The 22,939-nt window shown below is 38.7% G+C and overlaps 1 protein-coding gene across 6 annotated transcripts in view; it reads left to right on the top strand.

The window, feature by feature from the left end:
* Positions 1-22,939, top strand: part of LOC126092154 (regulator of G-protein signaling loco) — a 247,546-nt gene that overhangs the window by 215,401 nt on the left and 9,206 nt on the right. For 5 of the 6 annotated variants that reach the window (XM_049907627.1, XM_049907657.1, XM_049907642.1 and 2 more), the window contains exons 4-12: positions 1,418-1,615; positions 3,999-4,232; positions 4,836-5,024; positions 6,874-7,071; positions 7,214-7,301; positions 7,471-7,601; positions 14,933-15,016; positions 17,671-17,809; positions 19,509-19,600. In XM_049907627.1, coding sequence (XP_049763584.1) covers positions 1,418-1,615; positions 3,999-4,232; positions 4,836-5,024; positions 6,874-7,071; positions 7,214-7,301; positions 7,471-7,601; positions 14,933-15,016; positions 17,671-17,809; positions 19,509-19,600 — 1,353 coding nt within the window. Of the gene's footprint in view, positions 1-1,417; positions 1,616-3,998; positions 4,233-4,835; positions 5,025-6,873; positions 7,072-7,213; positions 7,302-7,470; positions 7,602-14,932; positions 15,017-17,670; positions 17,810-19,508; positions 19,601-19,891; positions 19,991-22,939 lie in introns of all 6 variants that reach the window. The other variant, XM_049907635.1, reaches the window with a different exon arrangement.

The raw sequence follows: 22,939 nt of genomic DNA, 5'->3' as shown, positions 1-22,939 counted from the left end.
CTCCCCTCTGATGTAAAGGGCTAAGAACTACAGCTTCATGATTCTGTTGAAGACTCGTCACTGCTTGCAATATCAGATAATTCACACTCACTGTCGCTCCTAGTGAGTGTATCCAGAATCTCTCTATCTGTGCAACTACAGCAACACGACATTTCTCTGGTAGAAAACTGACTAAAACACGGAAAGTGAAGACGAATTCTGCTAAGAAGGAACATAGCAATAAACACATACACACTCTTGAACTATACAGTCAGACTACTGAACATCTACTGGAAGAACAGGGTGGAAGAACAGCTCTGTGTGTTTACATGTCCCTCGCACTCAGGCAGCTGTGACTCAGCGCGCCTAAACTCATCCCTAGCAGTGAAGAGGCTGGTGGCAAAGTAGGAGTCCTTAGCACTGTAGGGACACCCAAGGGCCACGCTTAGACACATCGGGCATGCCAGGGGAACGGCGAGGCATGACGAGTTAACATGTCCCCAGCAGTCAAAGTGTTAATGACAGGATTTATGAAGCTTCGGAGTAGGTATTAAAATCCATGGAGAAGAAATAAAAGCTTCGAGGTCCGCCGATGACATTGTAATTCCATCAGAGACACCAAAGGACTTGGAAGACCAGTTGAACGGAATGGACAGAGTCTTGAAAGGAGGATATTAGATGAACATCAACAAAAGCAAAACAAGAATAATGGAATGTGGTAGAATTAAGTCAGGTGATGCTGAGGGAATTAGATTAGGAAATGAGACACTTAAAGTAGTAAAGGAGTTTTGCTTTTTGGGGAGTAAAATAACTGATGATGGTCGAAGTAGAGAGGATATAAAATGTAGACTGGCAATGGCAAGGAAAGCGTTTCTGAAGAAGAGAAATTTGTTAACATCGAGTATAGATTTAAGTGTCAGGAAGTCGTTTCTGAAAGTATTTGTATGGTGTGTAGCCATGTATGGAAGTGAAACATGGACGATGGACAAGAAGAGAATAGAAGCTTTCGAGATGTGGTGCTACAGAGGAATGCTGAAGATTAGATGGGTAGATCACATAACTAATGAGGAAGTATTGAATAGAATTGGGGAGAAGAGGAGTTTGTGGCACAACTTGACTAGAAGAAGGGATTGGTTGGTAGGACACGTTCAGAGGCATCATGGGATCACAAATTTAGCATTGGAGGGCAGCGTGGAGGGTAAAAATCGTAGAGGGAGACCAAGAGATGAATACACTAAGCAGATTCAGAAGGATGTAGGTTGCAGTAAGTACTGGGAGATGAAGAAGCTTGCACAGGATAGGGTAGCATGGAGAGCTGCATCAAACCAGTCTCAGGACTAAAGACCACAACAACTAGTACAGAAATCTGAGATTTATGTTTTTCCTACAGTACGTTTTGTGTGTAATCTTAATGTAATCATTTTTGGTTTCTTTTTAGGCCCAGAAGCAAATTTTTGACCTTATGAAGTTTGACAGCTACCCACGTTTCATCAAGTCTGAGCTTTATAAGGAGTGTTTGTTGAGACAGCTCTCAGGACAAGAGCTGCCATACACTGGTGGTGAAGACCTAGATTCAGGTTTACAACTGAAGCCCAAAGCAGAGGGTGATGGTTCACCAAGCGGAACACGCACCAAGGTAAACATATAGTGGAAGATTAAATTATTTGCAATGTGAATAGTGTTGTTCACATTCCATTTTTTTGATTATAACTGTGAGGGTCATTCAACAAAGACAGGCTAGGACTGAAGAAGCTTTATTACTATATAATTAGTCAAAATCAATATTCTCTCCCTTCAATATAGTCACTGTTATGGGCAGTGCACTTGTCCCGTCTTCTCATCCACTTCTGAGACATATTCCAATACATTTGTTGATAATTGCAGCCTTTGAGTTTGAGTTTGTTGTTCACAGTAGGAAACAGGAAAAAGTTGTTTGGGGGCAAGATCAGAGCTGTATAGGAGGAAGATGTTCTCAAATCCATTTGACAACCACTTCAAAATCACCTCTAAAGCCTTCAGTGTATTATTTTTGGAATTGAATCGACATTCTTTGAGATCCTATTTGACATTAGTATAAAGAAAAAAGTTGCAGAGGGAAAGAGCAGGACTATACAGGGTGGATGACCAACTCTTGTTGAGCAAATTTTTTATCTATCCAACTAAATAATTTTATCAATAATTGATTATTCTTGGCTATATTTGTCATAATAGCTACTGCATCATTAGCCACATGTTATGGTGCAGCTTCCATTTTCCGTGTAGTTCCCTCCATTTCGTGTGGATATGATCTTTTATCAGTGCTCGCAGTGCTCTGCATTTCCTGCCTGATCTTTGGGAACTTGATGTGTGTACATGGTGCTACAATAACCAAAAAAGTTTGTTCACTAAGGCCTTATTGGCAGATTTCTGGACTCATGGTTTTTTTTTTACCAAGTCTGCCCCTTTTGAACCTGCTTCTGTACTCTGTGTTTTCATTTCATGGTTGTAACACTAGACGCAAAATTCATCGGCACTGTTGTTGGTTTTCTGCCAATTGTTTCCTTCAAAGTTGACACGATGTTTCCATAAAACATCAGCTCTGTTCTGTTTTTGAGCTGTTGTCAGTGTTCTGGGAATCCAGTGAGCTCGCGCTCATGACATGTTAAATGGTCCTTCAAAGTAGTGTGAGCACTTCCCACTGAAATTTTGAAGTTTCCAGTATTTTTTCGAGTTTTCTAACATTTGCCTGAGAGTCCTCATGCACAATTGCTGCCACAGAGTTGATTGTTGTGTCACTAAGGACTGTGGTGGAGGCTCCATCCCCTCCTTTCGCCTCGTAGCTCACTCTTCCACCTTTGAAAGCTTTATGCTGTTGGAAACATGCAGAACAAGACATTGTAGACTCACCATTAGCTCTACATAGACCTTGCAGCATTTGTTTCTGAAGCAGTCTTCAGCATAACACAAAATTAATTACAAAATGTTGTTCTCCACATTCTGGTATTGTAAACTTTAGAGGTGGCTCAAACTACTACCACATTCAAGATGCTGCTGCCAGAGAACGATTGAGATCAGACATGGGTAATGCCTGGTGGCAGTTGAAGATACTTAGTTGCACACAAAGCAGCCACTAGGTGGCCGTACGATGGTCTTTTCAACATGTTTGAAAATGGTGAGGATTAATGATACCACCCTCAGCCGTGTGTTTCTAAAATTTCTTTATTTAATGTGACCGGTGTGTGTGCTACACTGTGCCATCATCAGACTGTCAGTACCCAATAATTGGATCTATACCCAACTATACAATTATTGACTAATGAAGGACTGATAATGGTGCAGTGTAACACTGAAACCAGTTGCATTGTATAAAGAAATTTTAAAAACACATAACTGAAGATGGTACCATGAATCCTCACATACTGACCAGCCCTTGTCCCATGTCCCATAGGAGATGGATATATGAACATTTGAAAATTAGTCGCAGTCTTAGCTAAATAGCCATCATATAACTCTTGTTTCCATTCAGTATGTATGTATGTATGAGGGAATACCCAAAAAAACTATAGATTTTCAAATTCTTTACAAAACAATCTTATTCCCTTCAAAATACTCTCCATTACAAGTAACACATTTGTCCCACCGGTGCCTCCACTGTTCAAAATATTTTTTGTAGTATCTTTAGGAATGGCCGACAGCGCCTCCCTCATTTTTTTTTACTTTTTCAATGTTGTCAAATCAGTGTCCATCACACTGCTTAAGAAAAAAACAAGGAGGAAAAAGCAGTCCATTAGTTCCCCTTGTAAGTTAGTAAAGTTCACACTACATTAATGTCAGTAGAGAAATAGACATAATTTCCTTTTTTAAATATAATATTCTATAATAGAATTCATATCTGCAAATTGTTTTATTGTTTTACCCTAGATCAATCGCCTTTCACTAGTTCCCTCTTAGATTGTGTCCTAGTTATAAATATTTTTGTGCAAGTTTCTGTCCCAAAGCTCATAAATTTTTATGAAGTGCAATGTTAAACGTTTCAATAGTTGAAGAAGAGCCGCAGTGATGCAGAAGATCGGCGGCGTAAATCATTGTTGCCATGGCATCGCAAGAATCGTTCAAAATCGAAAGACCGAGGAGAATCTGAATACAACAAGATGAGAATGATAAATCAACAGAGGGAGACAGAAGATGCTGTTTCTGTGCGAAGTGATGTTACGAGCAGTAGATCATCCCTAGCTTCGTGGGATCTTGCACTTAGAGGCTCATTTAGCAGACAGGTGAAAAAGCCTTATTTTTTCCTCATTTGTATTCAGAGTAATACAACACAGTAATTAATAATCTTTATATGAATTCATTTTTGTTCTAATTGCAAGTTGCTGTAATTGCACATTTCAAAAGTGTTATAGCTACAAAAGTGGCTTCCCTCTGCATCAGAAAAAAGAACAACCTCATTACCTCTGCCAAACAAAGTTATATCTGCAGCTGTATGTTATGGAGACCAGAAATGGATTTCCTCTAGTCTAAGGACTGTGAACACCTCACCTGGCTCAAACATACACCACATTGATTCATGTTAAAACTGAACTTTATGCATTTTAATTTGTTGCCACAGATAAGATGCATTTGGACCTGTGATGAATCTTGTGTCGTCTTCCTTCCTCAGTGTTGATGGCTGTCTCTTTAATAGTTACAAATCGACTGATTTCAAGTTATAATGCAGCAATTTTTATTACTGGTGATAAAAAATATTATTACACAAAAGAAACACAGTCTATACTATCAGCAAAAATTATGTATGTTAATAATTTCTTTTTAAGGTAAAAGAATAATAGTTTTCTTGCTCGGTTTGCAGTTGGTTTATGTTGTATGTTTCATTACAGTCTGTAACATCTGGAGAACTAGGAGAGCGTGAAACATGTACTTTATGTCGTGTGATTCTCGCTGATGGAGCAACAACAGTTGTCCAGACAAGAAAGCATGAAAATGTGAAAGATATGGTTAAGAGGCTCTTGGATAAAAGAGGCCTTCATTACTCATCCTTTGAGGTGTACGTTGGAAATTCGACGAAGGTAAAAATCAAATCCTCTTAACAAAGAAAACACTTGAAACAAATCGTAATATCTACACCACACACACACACACACACACACACACACACACACCACACCACACCACACATCACATCACATCACATCACATCACATCACATCACATCTTAATATGTTCTGAGAAGGGAACTTTCCTACTGTTAAGCCTATTTGCTTAGTACAATAGAGACAGGATAATATCTTTATTTTACCTTTCCTGATTTGGTGTAACAGAATGGAAATGAGTGACACAGTAATTGAAAGTACTGTATTGTATTAAAAAGTTATGGTTTATGTTTGAAATGCCACATCTCATTTTGCAAGCAGAATGACTGTACTTTTTATTTGTAGTGCTATTTTTTGATTTCTTGATTACATGTAGTATAGGATGTATATTCAGTTTATTGTCTTTGTAATTCACAAATAAGGACACTTTATAATTGAAGACATAAAGTCTGAGGGCACCATGACGACCACATTTAATGTGACAAAAATGGCAAAAAAAGTCTGGGTCACTTTCTATACATATTCAGATTAACAGTTTTTGACTCTTGCATGCCCTGAAGTCAACCTGTGATTGACAGTAATTAAATTTAGATCTGAAGATGACTTCTGGCAATAGTAGAAATGAGTAATTCAAACGATATAAAATGAGGCCCAGTGTGTGTGTGTGTGTGTGTGTGTGTGTGTGTGTGTGTGTGTGTTTCTTTAACACACATGACACAATTTATGCAAACTGCTGGACTGGGGTCATGTAATATATGAATACGACATTGAAAAATGCTTGAGTTTATTTTTTTTTTAAAAAAAAAGAACTTTTAAAGAAATCTTTCCAACTACAACCCATTTTGTAGGATTGGTTGAGAGTATGGAGTTTGATAGTAACAGATGTGACCCACTCATATATCTGACAGAAAAGCAAACTGGAGCATGTTTATTAATTTTAGATTGCTATTGGATTCAACAAAATTTGGAAATGGAACAAATTACACTTTTAAGAGATTTCTTTAAAACTGTTTGTGAAATGTATGTCTGGAGACTATTATGTGTCATCACTTACTGTTGTTATAACATTCTTCTGCAAGGAATATTGTATTTTTAAATTATCTTTTTTTTTTCTTAAGATAATAAGGCTTAGGACAGAGGACCTATAGTAGGGTCAGGAAAAGAAGATCCCTGACAGCTGGCAGTGCTCTTGCCAGCTTTCAGCTGCGAAGCATGAACTGCAGCAGGTAAAAAGTATAGTCATCTATAGAGCTGTGAAAACTCTGAGGCATTGCTGTAAGAGATATACACAAAATTGTGTTACGTGCTTGGTTGAGGTAGACATGTGAAGCAGGCCCTCTGCAGCTGTCGGGGATCTTCTTTCACGTACTCTGCTCTAGCTCATGGTAGGTGAAGAGCACTTATTTCACCAAACCCTGCAAAATATAAGTAAATAATTTTAAATGTTTAAATGAACTTGTCAAAGTTCATTTTGTGTGGCTGTGCGATGTTACTGTTGCATTAAGCAGCTGCTGTTTAATCACACTAGAGAGTGCGTTGTTACATCACAGTAAGATCTACATTTCAAAAAGAATGCATTTCATGTTTTTTTATTTTTATTCTAATGGGCTCATAGGAGTGTAAAAATTGTACAATAAATTTAAGAATTGGTCACACAGTTAAGGCACAATGAACATTTACATAGTGTGACTTGATAGCAGATCTGAGAGCCAAATAATATGAAAATTGTCCTGTACATTCTATACATGGATTTCTATTGTACTAATGTACTGTATGTTGTGCGGAGGTATTGTGTGTGTTAATTATTGCTATTGATGTTACATAGCCTGTACCCTTGGATGAAGAATCATCTGTTCTTGGTGGAAAAGAAGTCCAAGTAGAACAGAAGGTTTCATTTCGACTCGATCTACCCAACAGAAAAACAGTGGGTGTGAAAGCAAAATCTTCAAAATCTCTTGGTGAAGTTCTAAGGCCAATTCTGCATAAATATGGCTACAATGTGGAACTTGTTACACTCTGTCTCGTAAGTTATTTTGTCAGTTGCTGTGAGTTTTAGATGACTTAGTTCGAAAAATGAAATATATTTTGAATATTAGACCTACATGTTGAATTACAGTGTTTATTCATTTCACCACTTTTAATTCCACCTATTTTCCAATTTTTAGATGAGTGAAAATGAAGTGCTAGAATTAAATTTACCAGTATTAGCTGTTGACAACCAACGTCTGCAAGTTCTGACAAGGAGTGCTGAAGGTTTGTTAATGCTCTTGTCAGTGATCATCTTTTGCTAAATTGGATTTATGTGGATTTTCAAAACCCTGTTTAATTAATTCTGACCAATGTTTTATGTGAGATATAAATAATAGCCTTTGATTGATATCAACATTGTTGTATTTAAGTGTTTTCTTCCCTCTTCTTTTAGTGTGGAAGAATGATGCAGTCCACAAAACAAAATCAGGTCCAACATTGGATGAAATAACGAACAGGGTTTTTGAGGAGTTGCTGCAAGGGAAAGCTGAGGGCAGGACAACACCTGATCAGGGATCTGTTAGGGTGTGTATCATGCTTACAACAGAATAAATTTAAGGTTTTACATATGCAAGTATTCCTTATCCTGTCCCGCAAGTCTCCCCTGACCCAGACCTCTGGGTCACTTTTCCAAACTCTACCCCTTTTCCTAAACCTCTCCAGTCCTTTTCCTTCACCCCCTCTTGCTTCCCCTTTAACCCTTCTGCCAGAAGAATAACTTTTTTTTGTATGTGTGTTCTCCTGCCACTGTTTGGTGAGCAGATTTTTTATCTATCCAGGTACATTATATTGCTACTTACCATAAAGAAGACACGTTAAGTGCAGACAGGCACAATTAAAAGACACTTACCTAGAGATTTTGGCCACAGCCTTCAATCAGCAAAGGAGGAACACACATCATTCATACACACAAGTAAGCGCACCTCATGCACATTGACCGTCACCTCCAGCTATCAAGCGGGATGCAGCAGCAATTTGGAGGAGATGGGGAAGGGGAAGGGATAGTAGTGTATGGGTGGGGAAAGAGATGAATTCTGTCAATCAGAGTGTGCAGGGGCTAGAATGCCAACAGGTGCAGCATCAGAAGGTCGTGGGATGAGGAGATGGGGGGAAAAGGAGAGGAGTGGGGAAAGATGGGTGGGTGCATTGGTGGAGGGCAGCAAACAAAGAGAATAGAAGATGAGAATGGGGAGGAGATGATAGGACTGAGGGGGTGGAAACTTTGGAGGGTGTGGGGACAATATGTTACCATAGGTTGAGCCTGGGATAATTATGGGAGCAGAGGATGTATAGTAAGGATAACACCCATCTGTGTAGTTCAGATAACTGGTGGTGGAGGGAAGATCCAGATGGCTCGGATAGTGAAGCAGCCGTTGAAATGAAGCATGTTATGTTCATCTGCACCTGACCTAATCAGCCTACCTGCAAACAAAGGTTTCACCACTGTTGTTACGAACCACAGTAACTACCTGGCAGAAGGCCTCCGTCAGTTATCTGACTCCTCCACCTGTAAACTCTGCCACAGTGATACCATCCCAGAAGTCCAACACAACCTCGAATCCCTGTCTAAAGCCTTAGGCCCTTCCCAGAATTTCCCCCTGAATCCATTTCCCTCCTCCCCCTTATGACACCCCACACATCCACTTTCTATGTGCTCCCCAAAATCCACAAACCCAACAATCCTGGATGTCCCATTGTGGCTGGTTATTGTGCTCCCACTGTAAGAATTTCAGCCCTCATTGACCAACACCTCCGACCAATTACCCATAATCTAGCTTCCCATGCCAAAGACACCAACCACTTCCTTCACTGACTCTTCACCATCCACATCCCTGTATCTCCTCGATCCCTACTCATGACTGTTGACACCACCTCCCTATGTACCGACATCCAAAATGCCAGTCTTACCACCATTGAACACTACCTTTCCCAATGTCCTTCAGACTCTGAAGCCACTACCTCGTTCCTCATATACCTTACTAACTTTATCCTAACCCACAACTACTTCTCATTTGAAGGGAAGGTATACAGATAAATCCATGGCACAGCCATGGGTACCTGCATGGTTCCTTCCTATGCCAACCTCTTTATGGGTCATCTAGAGGAAACCTTCCTAGCTTCCCAAACTGCCAGCCCCTAGCCTGGTTCAGTTTAATTGATGATATATTCATTATGTGGACTCAGGGCCAAGACACCCTATCTTTATTCCTCGCAACCTCAACACCTTCTCTGCCAGCTGTTTCATGTGGTCCTGCTCAACCCAGCGTGCCACCTTGTTAGTTGTTGAACACCTCCTTTCTGAAGACTCCATGTGCACCTCTGTCCACATTAAAACCACCAACAGTACCTGCATTTCGACAGCTGTCATCCCTTTCACACCACAGAATCCCTCCCATACAGCCTGGCCACTCAGGAACAGAATATTTGCAGTGACAAAAACTCTCTTGCTGTGTATGGCAAGTTTCTCATCAACCTCCACAACATCCTATTCCATCCCTGTGGAAGATCCTTGTCAAAGACCTGCCCAATTCACACAACCAGCACTTCCAGTCCTGTCACAGGTTTATCCCATCAGGAGCCAGGCCACCTATAAAAACAGCCATGTCTTTTACTGACTCTCCTGTGATCATTGCACAGCTTTTTATATTGGTATGTCCCCCAACCAGCTGTCCACCAGGATGAATAGCCATGTTAAACTGTGGCCAAGATCAAAATGGACTGCCCTGTGGGACAACATGCAGCTGAACATAACATCTTTGATTTCAGTGGCTGCTTCACTACCCAAGCCATCTGTATGATCACCCCTCCACCATCAGCTTTTCTGAATTACGCAGATAGCAGTTATCCTTACAGCTCTGCTCCAGTAATTATCCCCACCTCAACCTATGGTAACATATTGTCTCCACACCCTCCACCAAACAGTTTCCACCCCCTCTGTCCTGTCATTTCCTCCCCATTCAGTTCTCCTGCTCTTTGTTTGCTGCCCTCTGTCAACACAATCACCCGTCTTCCCCACTCTTCTCCTTTTTTGCTCTTTTGCCCCCACCCCCCTGCTCCACAACCTCTTGATGCTGCACCTGTTGGCATTCTAGTCCCTGCACATTCCACCTGACAGCTCCATTTATCTCCCCAACCATACACTACTATCCCTCACCCTTCCCCTCCCCGTCCACACTGCTGTTTGCATCTCACATGATAGTCACATTCTGGCACGAGATGCTGGAGGTGGCTGAGCAATGGTGTGTGTTTCTCTTTTGCTGATGGAAGCTGTGGCCGAAAGCCCTACGTGTCTTTTAATTGTGCCTATCTGTAGCTTAACGTGTCTTTTTTATGGTAAGTAGCAATCTGTCTTTTCCTACATCGGTGATATTCCTGCCTGGAGTGTCCATTGTTCAGTTACATTATGCTGCAATATACTTGTAATTTCTACAACTAATACAACCTCATGTGACATTTGCATGTTCATCAGCTCTATATATCAGTTGCTTTGGAAATAAGCACACAGAGCCCAAAAAAAAAAAAAACCCAAGTCTCATCTCCCTTCTCGTTCAGAAATTGTTGTACTTTCTTCATAGATACCCTGTAGGTCTTCCCTTCGATCACATGGACAACATGTAAGCAGTAATCCATTTCACACCATATATTCTGAAGCATATGTAGGGTGACAGACATGGATGCATTAGAAACATGCATTTTGGGTTCTGGAATTGTTTTTTGCAAAGGAGGCATCTAAAAAAGGAATTTTACATAACCAAATAAAATGAAATTCACCAGTAACAGGTCTAGAGATCTAGGTGGCCAGGAGAAGAACAGAGCATCATCATGTCCAGTACTTACAGTCCAACATTCTGAAAGAGGTAGATTTAAAAATAAACAAACCTCCAGTTCACTGCTTTTGTACAACAATGTTGTTGTTGTTGTTGTTGTTGTCTTCAGTCCTGAGACTGGTTGGATGCAGCTCTCCATGCTACTCTATCCTGTGCAAGCTTCTTCATCTCCCAGTATTTACTGCAACCTACATCCTTCTCAATCTGCTTAGTGTATTCATCTCTTGGTCTCCCTCTATGATTTTTATCCCCCACTCTGTCCTCCAATGCTAAATTTGTGGTCCCTTGATGCCTCAGAACATGTCCTACCAACCGGTCCCTTCTTCTTGTCAAGTTGTGCCACATACTCCTCTTCTCCCCAATTCTATTCAATACCTCCTCATTAGTTATGTGATCTATCCATCTAATCTTCAGCATTCTTCTGTAGCACCACATTTCGAAAGCTTCTATTCTCTTCTTGTCCAAACTATTTATCGTCCATGTTTCACTTCCATACATGGCTACACTCCATACAAATACTTTCAGAAATGACTTCCTGACACTTAAATCTATACTCGATGTTAACAAATTTCTCTTCTTCAGAAACGCTTTCCTTGCCATTGCCATTCTACATTTTAAATCCTCTCTACTTTGACCATCATCAGTTATTTTGCTCACCAAACAGCAGAACTCCTTTACTACTTTAAGTGTCTCATTTCCTAATCTAATTCCCTCAGCCATCATCTGACTTACCCTCGTTTTGCTTTTGTTGATGTTCATCTTATATCCTCCTTTCAAGACACTGTCCATTCTGTTCAACTGCTCTTCCAAGTCGTTTGCTGTCTCTGACAGAATTACAATGTCATCTGCATACCTCAACGTTTTTATTTCTTCGCCATGTATTTTAATACCTACTCCGAATTTTTCTTTTGTTTCCTTTACTGCTTGCTCAATATACAGATTGAATAACATTGGGGACAGGCTACAACCCTGTCTCCCTCCCTTCCCAACTGCTGCTTCCCTTTCATGTCCCTCGACTCTTATAACTGCCATCTGGTTTCTGTACAAATTGTAAATAGCCTTTTGCTCCCTGTATTTTACCCCTGCCACCTTTAGAATTTGTAAGAGAGTATTCCAGTCAACATTGGCAAAAGCTTTCTCAAAGTCTACAAATGCTAGAAATGTAGGTTTGCCTTTCCTTAATCTATTTTCTAAGATAAGTCGTAGGGTCAGTATTGCCTCACGTGTTCCGACGTTTCTACGGAATCCAAACTGATCTTCCGCGAGGTCGGCTTCTACCAGTTTTTCCATTCGTCTGTAGAGAATTCGCGTTAGTATTTTGCAGCTGTGACATATTAAACTGATAGTTCGGTAATTTTCACATCTGTCAACACCTGCTTTCTTTGGGATTGGAATTATTATATTCTTCTTGAAGTGTGTGGGTATTTTGCCTGTCTCATACATCTTGCTCACCAGATGGTAGAGTTTTGTCTGGACTGGCTCTCCCAAGGCCGTCAGTAGTTCTCATGGAATGTTGTCTACTCCCGGGGCCTTGTTTCGACTCAGGTCTTTCAGTGCTCTGTCAAACTCTTCACACAGTATCATATCTCCCATTTCATCTTCATCTACATTCTCTTCCATTTCCATAATATTGTCCTCAAGTACATCGCCCTTGTATAGACCCTTTATATACTCCTTCCACCTTTCTGCTTTCCCTTCTTTGCTTAGAACTGGGTTTCCATCTGAGCTCTTGATATTCATACAAGTGGCTCTCTTTTCTCCAAAGGTCTCTTTAATTTTCCTGTACGTAGTATCTGTCTTACCCCTAGTGAGATAAGCCCCTACATCCTTACATTTGTCCTCTAGCCATCCCTGCTTAGCCATTTTGCACTTCCTGTCAACCTCATTTTTGAGACGCTTGTATTCCCTTGTGCCTGCTTCATTTACTGCATTTTTATATTTTCTCCTTTCATCAATTAAATTCAGTATTTCTTCTGTTACCCAAGGATTTCTTCTAGCCCTCGTCTTTTTACCTACTTGATCCTCTGCTGCCTTCACTACTTCATCCCTGAGAGCTAACCATTCTTCTTCTACTGTATTTCTTTCCCCCATTGCTGTCAATTGTTCTGTTATGCTCTCCCTGAAACTCTGTACAACCACTGGTTCTTTCAGTTTATCCAGGTCCCATCGCCTTAAATTCCCACATTTTTGCAGTTTCTTCAGTTTTAATCTACAGTTCATAACCAATAGATTGTGGTCAGAGACCACATATGCCCCTGGAAATGTCTTACAATTTAAAACCTGGTTCCTAACTCTCTGTCTTACCATTATATAATCTATCTGATACCTTCTAGTATCTCCAGGATTCTTTCATGTATACAACCTTCTTTTATGATTCTTTTATGATGTACAACGATAAAAATTTGTAACTTTCTTTGATATTCTCTATAATGCTTATCGATGTATAACTTTGCATTAAATAGTAATAGCTGTTTATAGTTGCTATATTAATTTTGAATTGCCTTGTATTTCATTTCAAGGACTGTTTTTACAAAGAAATATCAAGAAAAGAACATCAGTCAGCAACATTTCCTTCAATTTAATGCTTTAGTTTGACATGTTGATTTTGAACTTCTGCCATTTACTGATGTTGGTTTATGTCCATTTTCACAGGCAAAGCTTTGTGGATAACCCATTGTTTTTCTATATTAGCATAAATTACAGTACTGAGTGCACCCAAAATAAAGTATGAATGGTATCAAATGTAAATAAGAAAGAACACTACCTCATTGCATGACATTGACTGCCCTCCCTCCCAACCCATCTTCCCTATTTCACATTTCTTTACTTTCTATTTTTGTTACACACCTACTGTTTTTCTGTTCCTCTTCAAATTTTGTCCCCCGTTAAGATTTTATTGTTCGTTGTCTATGTTCTTGTCCTGCTCTTTCTGCCTTGAGTACATGGAAACACTTCCTTATTGAAACACTTTCATCTTTCTTGCTCACTCCAAAAGTTAACATTTTTGCCATGTTAATTTGTGTTTTAGTTTGCTCTTGCTTAGTAAACAGAGAATCACCTCTCACCCTATTGAAATTATTTTCTTACGAAGTGTACTGTATGGGATGAATTTAGTCTCACTTCCACTTATATAATTCTTTTCAACATAAACAAGATTTCGGCTTGAAAAATTTGGGAACAATGTTTGGAATTTAATGTATGCTACAGTGAAAGGATGGAAAAATCCTGAAACCAATTACACTGAAATACATTGTCGTTTGAAAAGAAAGAGAGAATCATATCCTGCTTGTTGTTGTTTTCTTAACATTTCATGGTGTGTTTATTTTTCTAGATATCCTTCAAAATCATCTTAGAGCCAGAAACTGGAAATAAACTGTATGAACTATATCAGAATGACTTTGTGTATTTTGCCAACTTTAAATCCAGAAAGGAATCAGTAAAGGCAGTTTTCTGCTGGCTAAAGAGATAAATACAGATGTAAAATGAGAATGGATGGGGGGGGGATCTTATAAAGTGACATTTTGTGCATCATCATACAGAAACACAGGCAGAAAAAGCTGACTTGGGTTATCGGGTACCTATGAAGTGACCCAAGCAGGTGTCATTTTGACAAAAGACTGAAATTTTCCATAGCAAAATTTTTGCCTGTGAAATGATACAAACCGAAATTACATATATAAATAACAACAGTTGTCTCTACTGTTAATAATAAAACTAATAACTATAGTTATAATAGGTTGCTTTTATGTCATGGGATCTAAATGGGCTATAAGAGCATATCATATTCCAACTAGGAAGTGCAGTTAACACTAAGAAGCAGAGTAGTAAGAATCACATTGTGTGAAACTAATATCTTGTGAATATTGTTCATCAACACAGATAAAACTTGCCTATTCATATAATCATTGTTTTCTCACATCAAAATTTTAATTCATGAAATGCACCTCATGCAGTTAAACAAAGGAGTGCAATCTAACTTGTTCACCATTCTGAATGCAGAACATATAGATCATTCTACTTTATTTTCAGTCAGAAGATTGGGGTTCTGAACATTCATCTGGAATATTTGGCCGCTTCTTAAGAAGAGATTCAGGATTACTGGAGAAATCTAGGGTGAGTGGAATTTTCTCCCTGTTTTACATATAACATAAATTAAATTCTGTTCTGAAGCACAACTAAGGACTTGCGCGTGCATGCGCCCACACACACACACACACACACACACACACACACACACACACACACACACACACAGATATATATATGAATATAATAGAGGGAAACATTCCACGTGGGAAAAATATATCTAAAAAGAAAGATGATGAGACTTACCAAACAAAAGCGCTGGCAGGTCGATAGACACACAAACAAACACAAACACACACACAAAATTCAAGCTTTCGCAACCAAAGGTTGCCTCATCAGGAAAGAGGGAAGGAGAGGGAAAGACGAAAGGATTTGGGTTTTAAGGGAGAGTGTAAGGAGTCATTCCAATCCCGGGAGCAGAAAGACTTACCTTAGGGGGAAAAAAGGACAGGTATACACTCGCAAACACACACATATCCATCCGCATATACACAGACACAAGCAGACATTTGGATATGAGTGCGTGTACGAGTGTATACCTGTCCTTTTTTCCCCCTAAGGTAAGTCTTTCCGCTCCCGGGATTGGAATGACTCCTTACCCTCTCCCTTAAAACCCACATCCTTTCGTCTTTCCCTCTCCTTCCCTCTTTCCTGACGAAGCAACCGTTTGTTGCGAAAGCTTGAATTTTGTGTGTATGTTTGTGTGTCTATCGACCTGCCAGTGCTTTTGTTTGGTAAGTCTCATCATCTTTATATATATAAAGAAAGATGATGAGACTTACCAAACAAAAGCGCTGGCAGGTCGATAGACATACAAACAAACATACAAAATTCTAGCTTTCGCAACCAACGGTTGCCTTGTCAGAAAAGAGGGAAGGAGAGGGAAAGACGAAAGGATTTGGTTTTTAAGGGAGAGGGTAAGGAATCATTCCAATCCCGGGAGCGGAAAGACTTACCTTGGGGGAAAAAAAGGACAGGTATACACTCGCGCGCACACACACACACACACACATATATATAATAGAAGGAAACATTCCACGTGGGAAAAAATATATCTAAAAACAACTGCCCAAACTCTTTGCCTCTGTATATGTCTGCTTGTGTCTGTGTATGTGCGGCTGGATATGGGTGTGTGTGCAAGTGTATACCTGTCCTTTTTTCCCCCTAAGGTAAGTCTTTCCGCTCCCGGCATTGGAATGACTCCTTACCCTCTCCCTTAAAACCCACATCCTTTCGTCTTTCCCTCTCCTTCCTTCTTTCCTGATGAAGCAACCGTTGGTTGCGAAAGCTTGAATTTTGTGTGTGTGTGTTTGTGTTTGTTTGTGTGTCTATCGACCTGCCAGCACTTTCGTTTAGTAAGTCACATCATCTTTGTTTTTAAATACATTTTTCCCACATGGAATGTTTCCCTCTAATATATATATATATATATATAAAATATAATCATCTTGGAAATGTTTTGTATTCAAAGAGAAAGAACAAGGAAAGAATCAGAGGATGATGCTGAAACAGCAGTAGACTCTTTTTCGTCCACCGTTGTTATACCTCCCTCCTAAACTGTTCAGACTTTCCATTTTTGTATGAAGTGTTGTGCTACTTAGAAAATTGTGTATATTTTTAATTCTATCGGTTTTCTTGAGCATCTTCTACCTCTCCTGGATCAACATTGTTTTCAATTTTGATGAAAAGCAATATTTGAGGCAAAACTTATGAATCTCATGCATATAAACAGCTCCTGCACTTTGTTGACTGCATGATCATGAGTCTGCACATTGATGTGATGCTAGGTAACAGCTATGGTTCTAGAGATACAAGTTGCTGCTTTTACAACATTTTTCTGCATCTATATCAGTATTTGTGTAGACCATGTGAGAAATAATAGTGATGATGATGCCACATCAGGTAGTTCATGTTAAAGAAAAAAAGTTTGAGGAGGAAGGTGATCATATGAGTGCTGGTGAATAGGATCATTCTGGATTATAGGGGGATTGTACTATGGCCTGAAACACCAGAATTAAATTTCATCCCATAGTCCAAGAGCTCATCAAACCCTTCTTTCTCATCTGCACCTTCTTCTCCCTTTTAGTTTTCTTATTATTATGCTGTACTTGGTTAGGTGGTAATTCTATTTCCTATGCTCAGAGAAAATAATCAATCACGCGAACAGTTTTGTAGTTGTTCTTCCAAGTATATCAACAAAGCAGCAAATTCATATTTGCTGTAAAAGTTTTAACTTTTATTTACTGAGTCCTTTGTGGTATCTTTATTGTTACCTCTGGTGTTGGAGAAAATAAGCTTATAGCCACTTTTCTCACAAGGTGTCACAAACATAAACAAGAATGCATAAAATGTTCTCAGGTTTCCAGCCACATCAAGTGGACGGCCACAACTGGAAACTTGAAAATATTTAATTCAGTATGCTAGTGATTGAGTAGGCTCTTGCTCTCTTGCTGCTTTTCTCAGTATTACATTATCTTTTGGATTTGTTCACAAATCAACAATTTATCATAATAAGATAGTTCAAGATTTCAATCAGAAAGATTTATTCCAAAATAATTCTCTCATTTGCATTTATTAATGATTGCTTTGTAGTGAGTCTGCAGTGCTCTAATTACTGGTATTAAAAGAACTGATATTACCTGCAATCAGTAAAATAAATATTATTTTCTCTGTCTGTGTAGGATGCACGTGGGAAAAGCAAGAAGAGTGGCATGAACAAGCAGGAAGAGCCTGAGAGTAAATCATCAGTTGTCACTCGTGCGCCTCTTATTGCGAAGTGGAAAGTTGGTGTCAAGTTGCAGGGGCGATCTGAAAGTGATGGTAATAGATGTTTTTGTTTCTGCTACATTATTTTTATCTCTTTGAAACATACCCCTCTCTGTTTACTTTATAGAAAAATAAACAAGGAAAATTTTTATGGTCATGGCTTAAGGGAGGAGGAGTTATTCTGTATGTGTAGTTATTCCAGTCCAAGTTGATTTAAGGTAGTGAGAGTTATGCTCCTTTTCAGCTAGTTCATTGGAGGGGTTGGAGAAATAGGGGAATCTGTAGATAGGGCATGGGAAATTTGTGTATGGATTAGGTTTGGGAGACTCAGATTTTCAGTGTACCGGGCATGGGATTGCTTGTCACTGCAGATGCACTATCCACAGCTGGCCACACAGTATAGGACAAACTTTTCAGTGTGAGGGGAAGAGCAGCTGTCATACTGTAGTTGTTGTTGATGTTTGATGGACTTGATAAGGAAATGGGTTTTATGAAGCCACTGGAGGTGTGGAGGTCAACATCCAAGAAAGAGAGACACCAATTTGAAGAAGGCCAGGTGAAACACAGAGAAGGTGTTGAGACTGTGGAGGAATGAGAATAGTGTGCCTTGGCCATAAGTCCAGAACAGGAAAATAGCGTCAGTCACTGTGGACTGGACAAGGGTCATACAGTCTATGGGTATGGAGATTTCCTCCAGATAGTACATAAACTGTTTGGAACATGAGGGTGTCATATGTACGCCCATCAGCATGCTGCAGGTGTTTGTATGTCTTCTCCTCAAATGAGTAGTTGTGGATAAAGGTGTAGTTGGTCGGGTATGTAAGAAATGAGATGGTGGTTTGGAGTCAGCAGGAAATTAGTGACAAGTGAGGGTCCAGGTGGTATGGGGAGGGGACCATTGAGAGATGAAGAAGGAAATGGTTTATGTATTTGATATAGGAAGCTTGATCAATAATATTTCTAGGATTTTAGTTTAAGCCTTGCAAATTAAATTACAAATAAAACACCCTAAATTCAGTCCCCCACATCTCCACCCCCCAATCCCCAAATCACTGAAGTATAGTTGAATTTTGTGGTATTTGTACAAATTAAGTAGCTGGTAACTGTTTTCTGGGATTTTTTGATCACTTTTCTGAATGTTACATCCTTCAGTGGTTACATGTTGTTATATTCAGCTTAATTTCGATCTCTTGAGAACTATAAATATTTATTTTCTATTACTGAATTTTGTTCATAGTCATATGTCATCATGTTCTGCAGCACTGTCACAACTCAGTAGAAAAATGACTGTTCTGCTATGATAACATTAAAACTAGACTACACAATTTGTTCCGTCCATATAAACTTTACATCTAGTCACAAGGTGTCATTCTTTAACCTTTAATTGTTATTGCATTGATTGACTGTAATGTAGGTTCTTGGTATGATACTTTGTGTATTATGAGTGAAAACACAAATGATACAGGTGTAATATTTTACAATATGTATTATTTTCTTTTACAAACCAGTTCTCGGCTGTTAAGCCTTCAACAAGCACAAATATATTTCATCAGGTGCAAAGATATTTACTTTTGTGCCTGATGATTCCATAACAGCCAAAAACCAGTTTCCAAAAGAAAGTAATAAATACTGTAAATTATTGCACACACTGTTGTGTGTGTTTTCATTCATAATTAAATTATTATATTACAAAGTTGCTTGTTATCCTGATTTATTGTGACAGTGCATTTACGATATGATAAATTTATTTCAGAGTTGTATGAAGGTTTGAAGAGAGCACAGAGAAGTCGGCTAGAAGATCAAAGAGGAACAGAAATAAACTTCGAGCTTCCTGACTTTCTGAAAGTAATAACAATTTTTTCAGTTTTTTTATTTGCCACATACATTTATATGAATTTACTTACTTTTATTGTTGTGTAGAGTAAGATGTCACAGTAACAGAACAGTCAGCAACTTGATAAAAATTCTCAATAGGTTTCTCTGTTTACAGATTGTTATTTTCTGTAATTACTCAACTTAGTGCAGTTAGCTACATCTCAAACATGGCTGGTTTCTGATGAAAAAAGTAATATTTTAAAAGTAATCTCATGGATGACAGATATTAATATCATGCATTTGTACATATTGATTTGCCAGGTAGAAACCAACAGTTTTAGGTGGGATCAGGCAAATGGTATGAAGAACCATGCATTGAAAATTTCTCACAAGACTTGACAGCAGTCAACTTATCAAGAGGTGAGACATTAAGCAGCATAAGTGGTGAACCTCAGCTCCATCTTCCACTAATAAAACACGCACAAGTTGTGCACATTTGTAATTCTTTGTTTATGTACCGGAAAGTAATACATTGTGTCAATGTAGTATTGAATAGTTATGATGTGGGACAAATGCTTGCATGTATTGCCAGTTGTTAGGGCTGAATACTGTGGAATAGTAAGCAGTTGAAAACTAGATATTTGCACTAATAATGAACTGATTCAGTATTGTAGTTGTTTTTAGAAACCCTATGCTGTTTAATTTGAAACAGTAAATACAAGCTGCACTGTGCACTGTGACTGCACATTTTTAGTTCTTATTTTCACAGTACTACAGTGTGGTTGGGAATGGATTCCATATTACAGATTGTCTACACGTTCTGTAAGTTTTAATCAGATTTCTTATGATAAAGGGTTTTGTTCCTTACAGTGGTACATATTTTATGCGCTAATGCTAAAATCATCCGTAATCACTATCATTGCCCATTAGTCATTATAATGGCTGCAATTTTGGTGACAGAATTTAGCAGATACTCCAACAGTGTGATAAAAAAGTAATGGGAATTTTACTTTTTCTTAAAGACTCTTTATTTATTCATCAATATCAACTTTGTCCCATTCAAAGTAATTCCCCACAGATACAATATACTACTGCCAGCACTTTTTCCAGTCAATCTTTGAAGCACTTCTGGAACTCATCTTTTGTTGTGGTGTTCAAGCTCCTTCAGCGATTCTGCTTTTATCTCATCAGTTGTGGCAAAATGACGCCCATTCATGGCTCTCTTTGGCCTCAGAATAAAAAGATGTTGCAGGGGGCCATGTCTGGTGAATATGATGGTTGAGGCAACATACGTAATGTCCCCGACTTAAGAGTATGACAGGAGTTTACAAGCAGTATAAACTTTTCAAAAGAGGGTCAAGAAGACGTTGAAGATGACAACCATCCTGGATGCCCTGTACATCAATTACTGACGACAATATTCATGAACAAGCGTTGAGGTGTGAGCAGGAGCATTATAATGATACAATTTCCACAAGTGCTTTTGCCTCAATTTTGGACATTTTCTTTGGATTTCTTCTTGCAAACAGCTTCTAACTTCGAGGTAGTATCCCTTATTGATTGTATGACCATTAGAAAGGAACTCACGATGTACTATCCCATTGTAACTGAAGAAAACAGTGAGGACTTTCACACGTGATCTAACTTGCTGAATTTTTTTTCATCTTGGCTCTTCTGACAGATTTTATTGGAACTGTTGGGCCTTTGTTTCAATGTCATAACCATATACCCATGCTTCATTATCTTTTATAACCTTCTTTAGAAATTCTGGATCATTGTGACTTCATTCAGCAATTCCTGAGCACTGTCATTTTTGGTCAAAATTCAGAGATTTCAGAACAAACTTTGCTGCTACACATTTCTTGCCCAAAAAATCTGAAAAAATTGCTGACATCATCACAACCTCTCTGATGGTGAACCGGAAAATTTCTGGAACCATTTTCTTCAGTTCTTTCACATCGTTGTCAGTAATTAATGTACAGGGCATCCAGAATGGTTGTCGTCTTCAACGTCTTCTTGACCCTCTTCCAAAAAGTTTATACTGCTTGTAAACTCCTGTCATACTCGTAAGTCGAATGCAGTGCCACTCTTTATGTCATTTTTCAAGCAACATTTAGAGCAAATTCTTTGATCCAAATTTTTCTACAGTAAAAATTTGCCAAGAACTCGAAAAAACACACAACTTTTCAACTTTCAACAATACAGTAAATATAGAAAACAGCTGAAAATGCAAATATACATCAGGAACATGTGTACCAAGAAGATAATAATTTTGAAAATTGGATGTATAAAGCCTGTGAAATTAAAAAAAAAACTCATTTTACTTTTTGATCACACTTTGTACACTTCCAAAGATTTTACAAAACTATTCCTCTAATTCACCTGGGTTTGTTGCTAAGTCACTGGGAAATGGATTTTATATTGATGTGGCCCATACGATCAAACTAACATACTGAAAGAAGCTACTGAACCAAGCTTAACATACAGTAGGAAGTGTGACAGGGGGAGCATCTTGTGTGTAGAATAGCTCAGAGAGTTGTTACACAATCCATTCACTCTGTGCTTATTAAGTGTGGATGAAATATCACCTCACACTGCAACATTTATTGGAGGATCCTGCCGTATAACACTACTATTAATTTTACAAGTCTGCAAATAGCAAGCTCTACTTCTGATTTCAAAAAATCAACTAATTTTTGTATGGATCAATGAGATCTTTGTGGATGAAAGTGCAACTTTTATTTCAAAGAGGTTTGGATTGGATAGAGTTAAACCACTTTCAGGGTGTTTTTGTGTTTCTCATTCCAGAAAACACATTCTACTTGCGTATTTTTCTTCATGAATTTTATAGTGTAAACACGTCTCTTAATTTCTATGACAGGATTTGTATCCATTAATTTGGATACGAATCATTTGTAGATTTTGCATTCTTTGAGGCATGAGATTCTCTCACACACATCTACATCTATGCTCTGCAAGCCACCATGATGTGTATGGCATAGGGTACATACCACTGTACCTGGGGATAATAAAGGATTTCTTCCCACTCCATTCACATATGGAGCATGAGAAGAATGATTGATTGGATGCCTCTGTGTGTGCAGTAATTATTCTAATCTTATCCTCAACAATCCCTATGTGAGTGATATGGTGGGGACTGTAGTATATTCCTAGAATCGTCACTTAGAGCCAGTTCTTGAAACTTTATTAACAGACTTTCTTGGGATAATTTACACAAGAATCTTCCAGTTCAGTTCCTTCAATATCTCTGTGACACTCTCCCATTGGGCAAACAAACTTGTGCTGCCCGTCTCTATATATGTTCAATATCACTCATTATTCCTATTCGGTACATGTTCCACAAACTTG

The sequence above is a fragment of the Schistocerca cancellata genome, chromosome 1, assembly GCF_023864275.1.
Source record: "Schistocerca cancellata isolate TAMUIC-IGC-003103 chromosome 1, iqSchCanc2.1, whole genome shotgun sequence".
Taxonomy (NCBI): Eukaryota; Metazoa; Arthropoda; class Insecta; order Orthoptera; family Acrididae; genus Schistocerca; species Schistocerca cancellata.
This window is presented reverse-complemented; position numbering and strand designations above follow the sequence as displayed.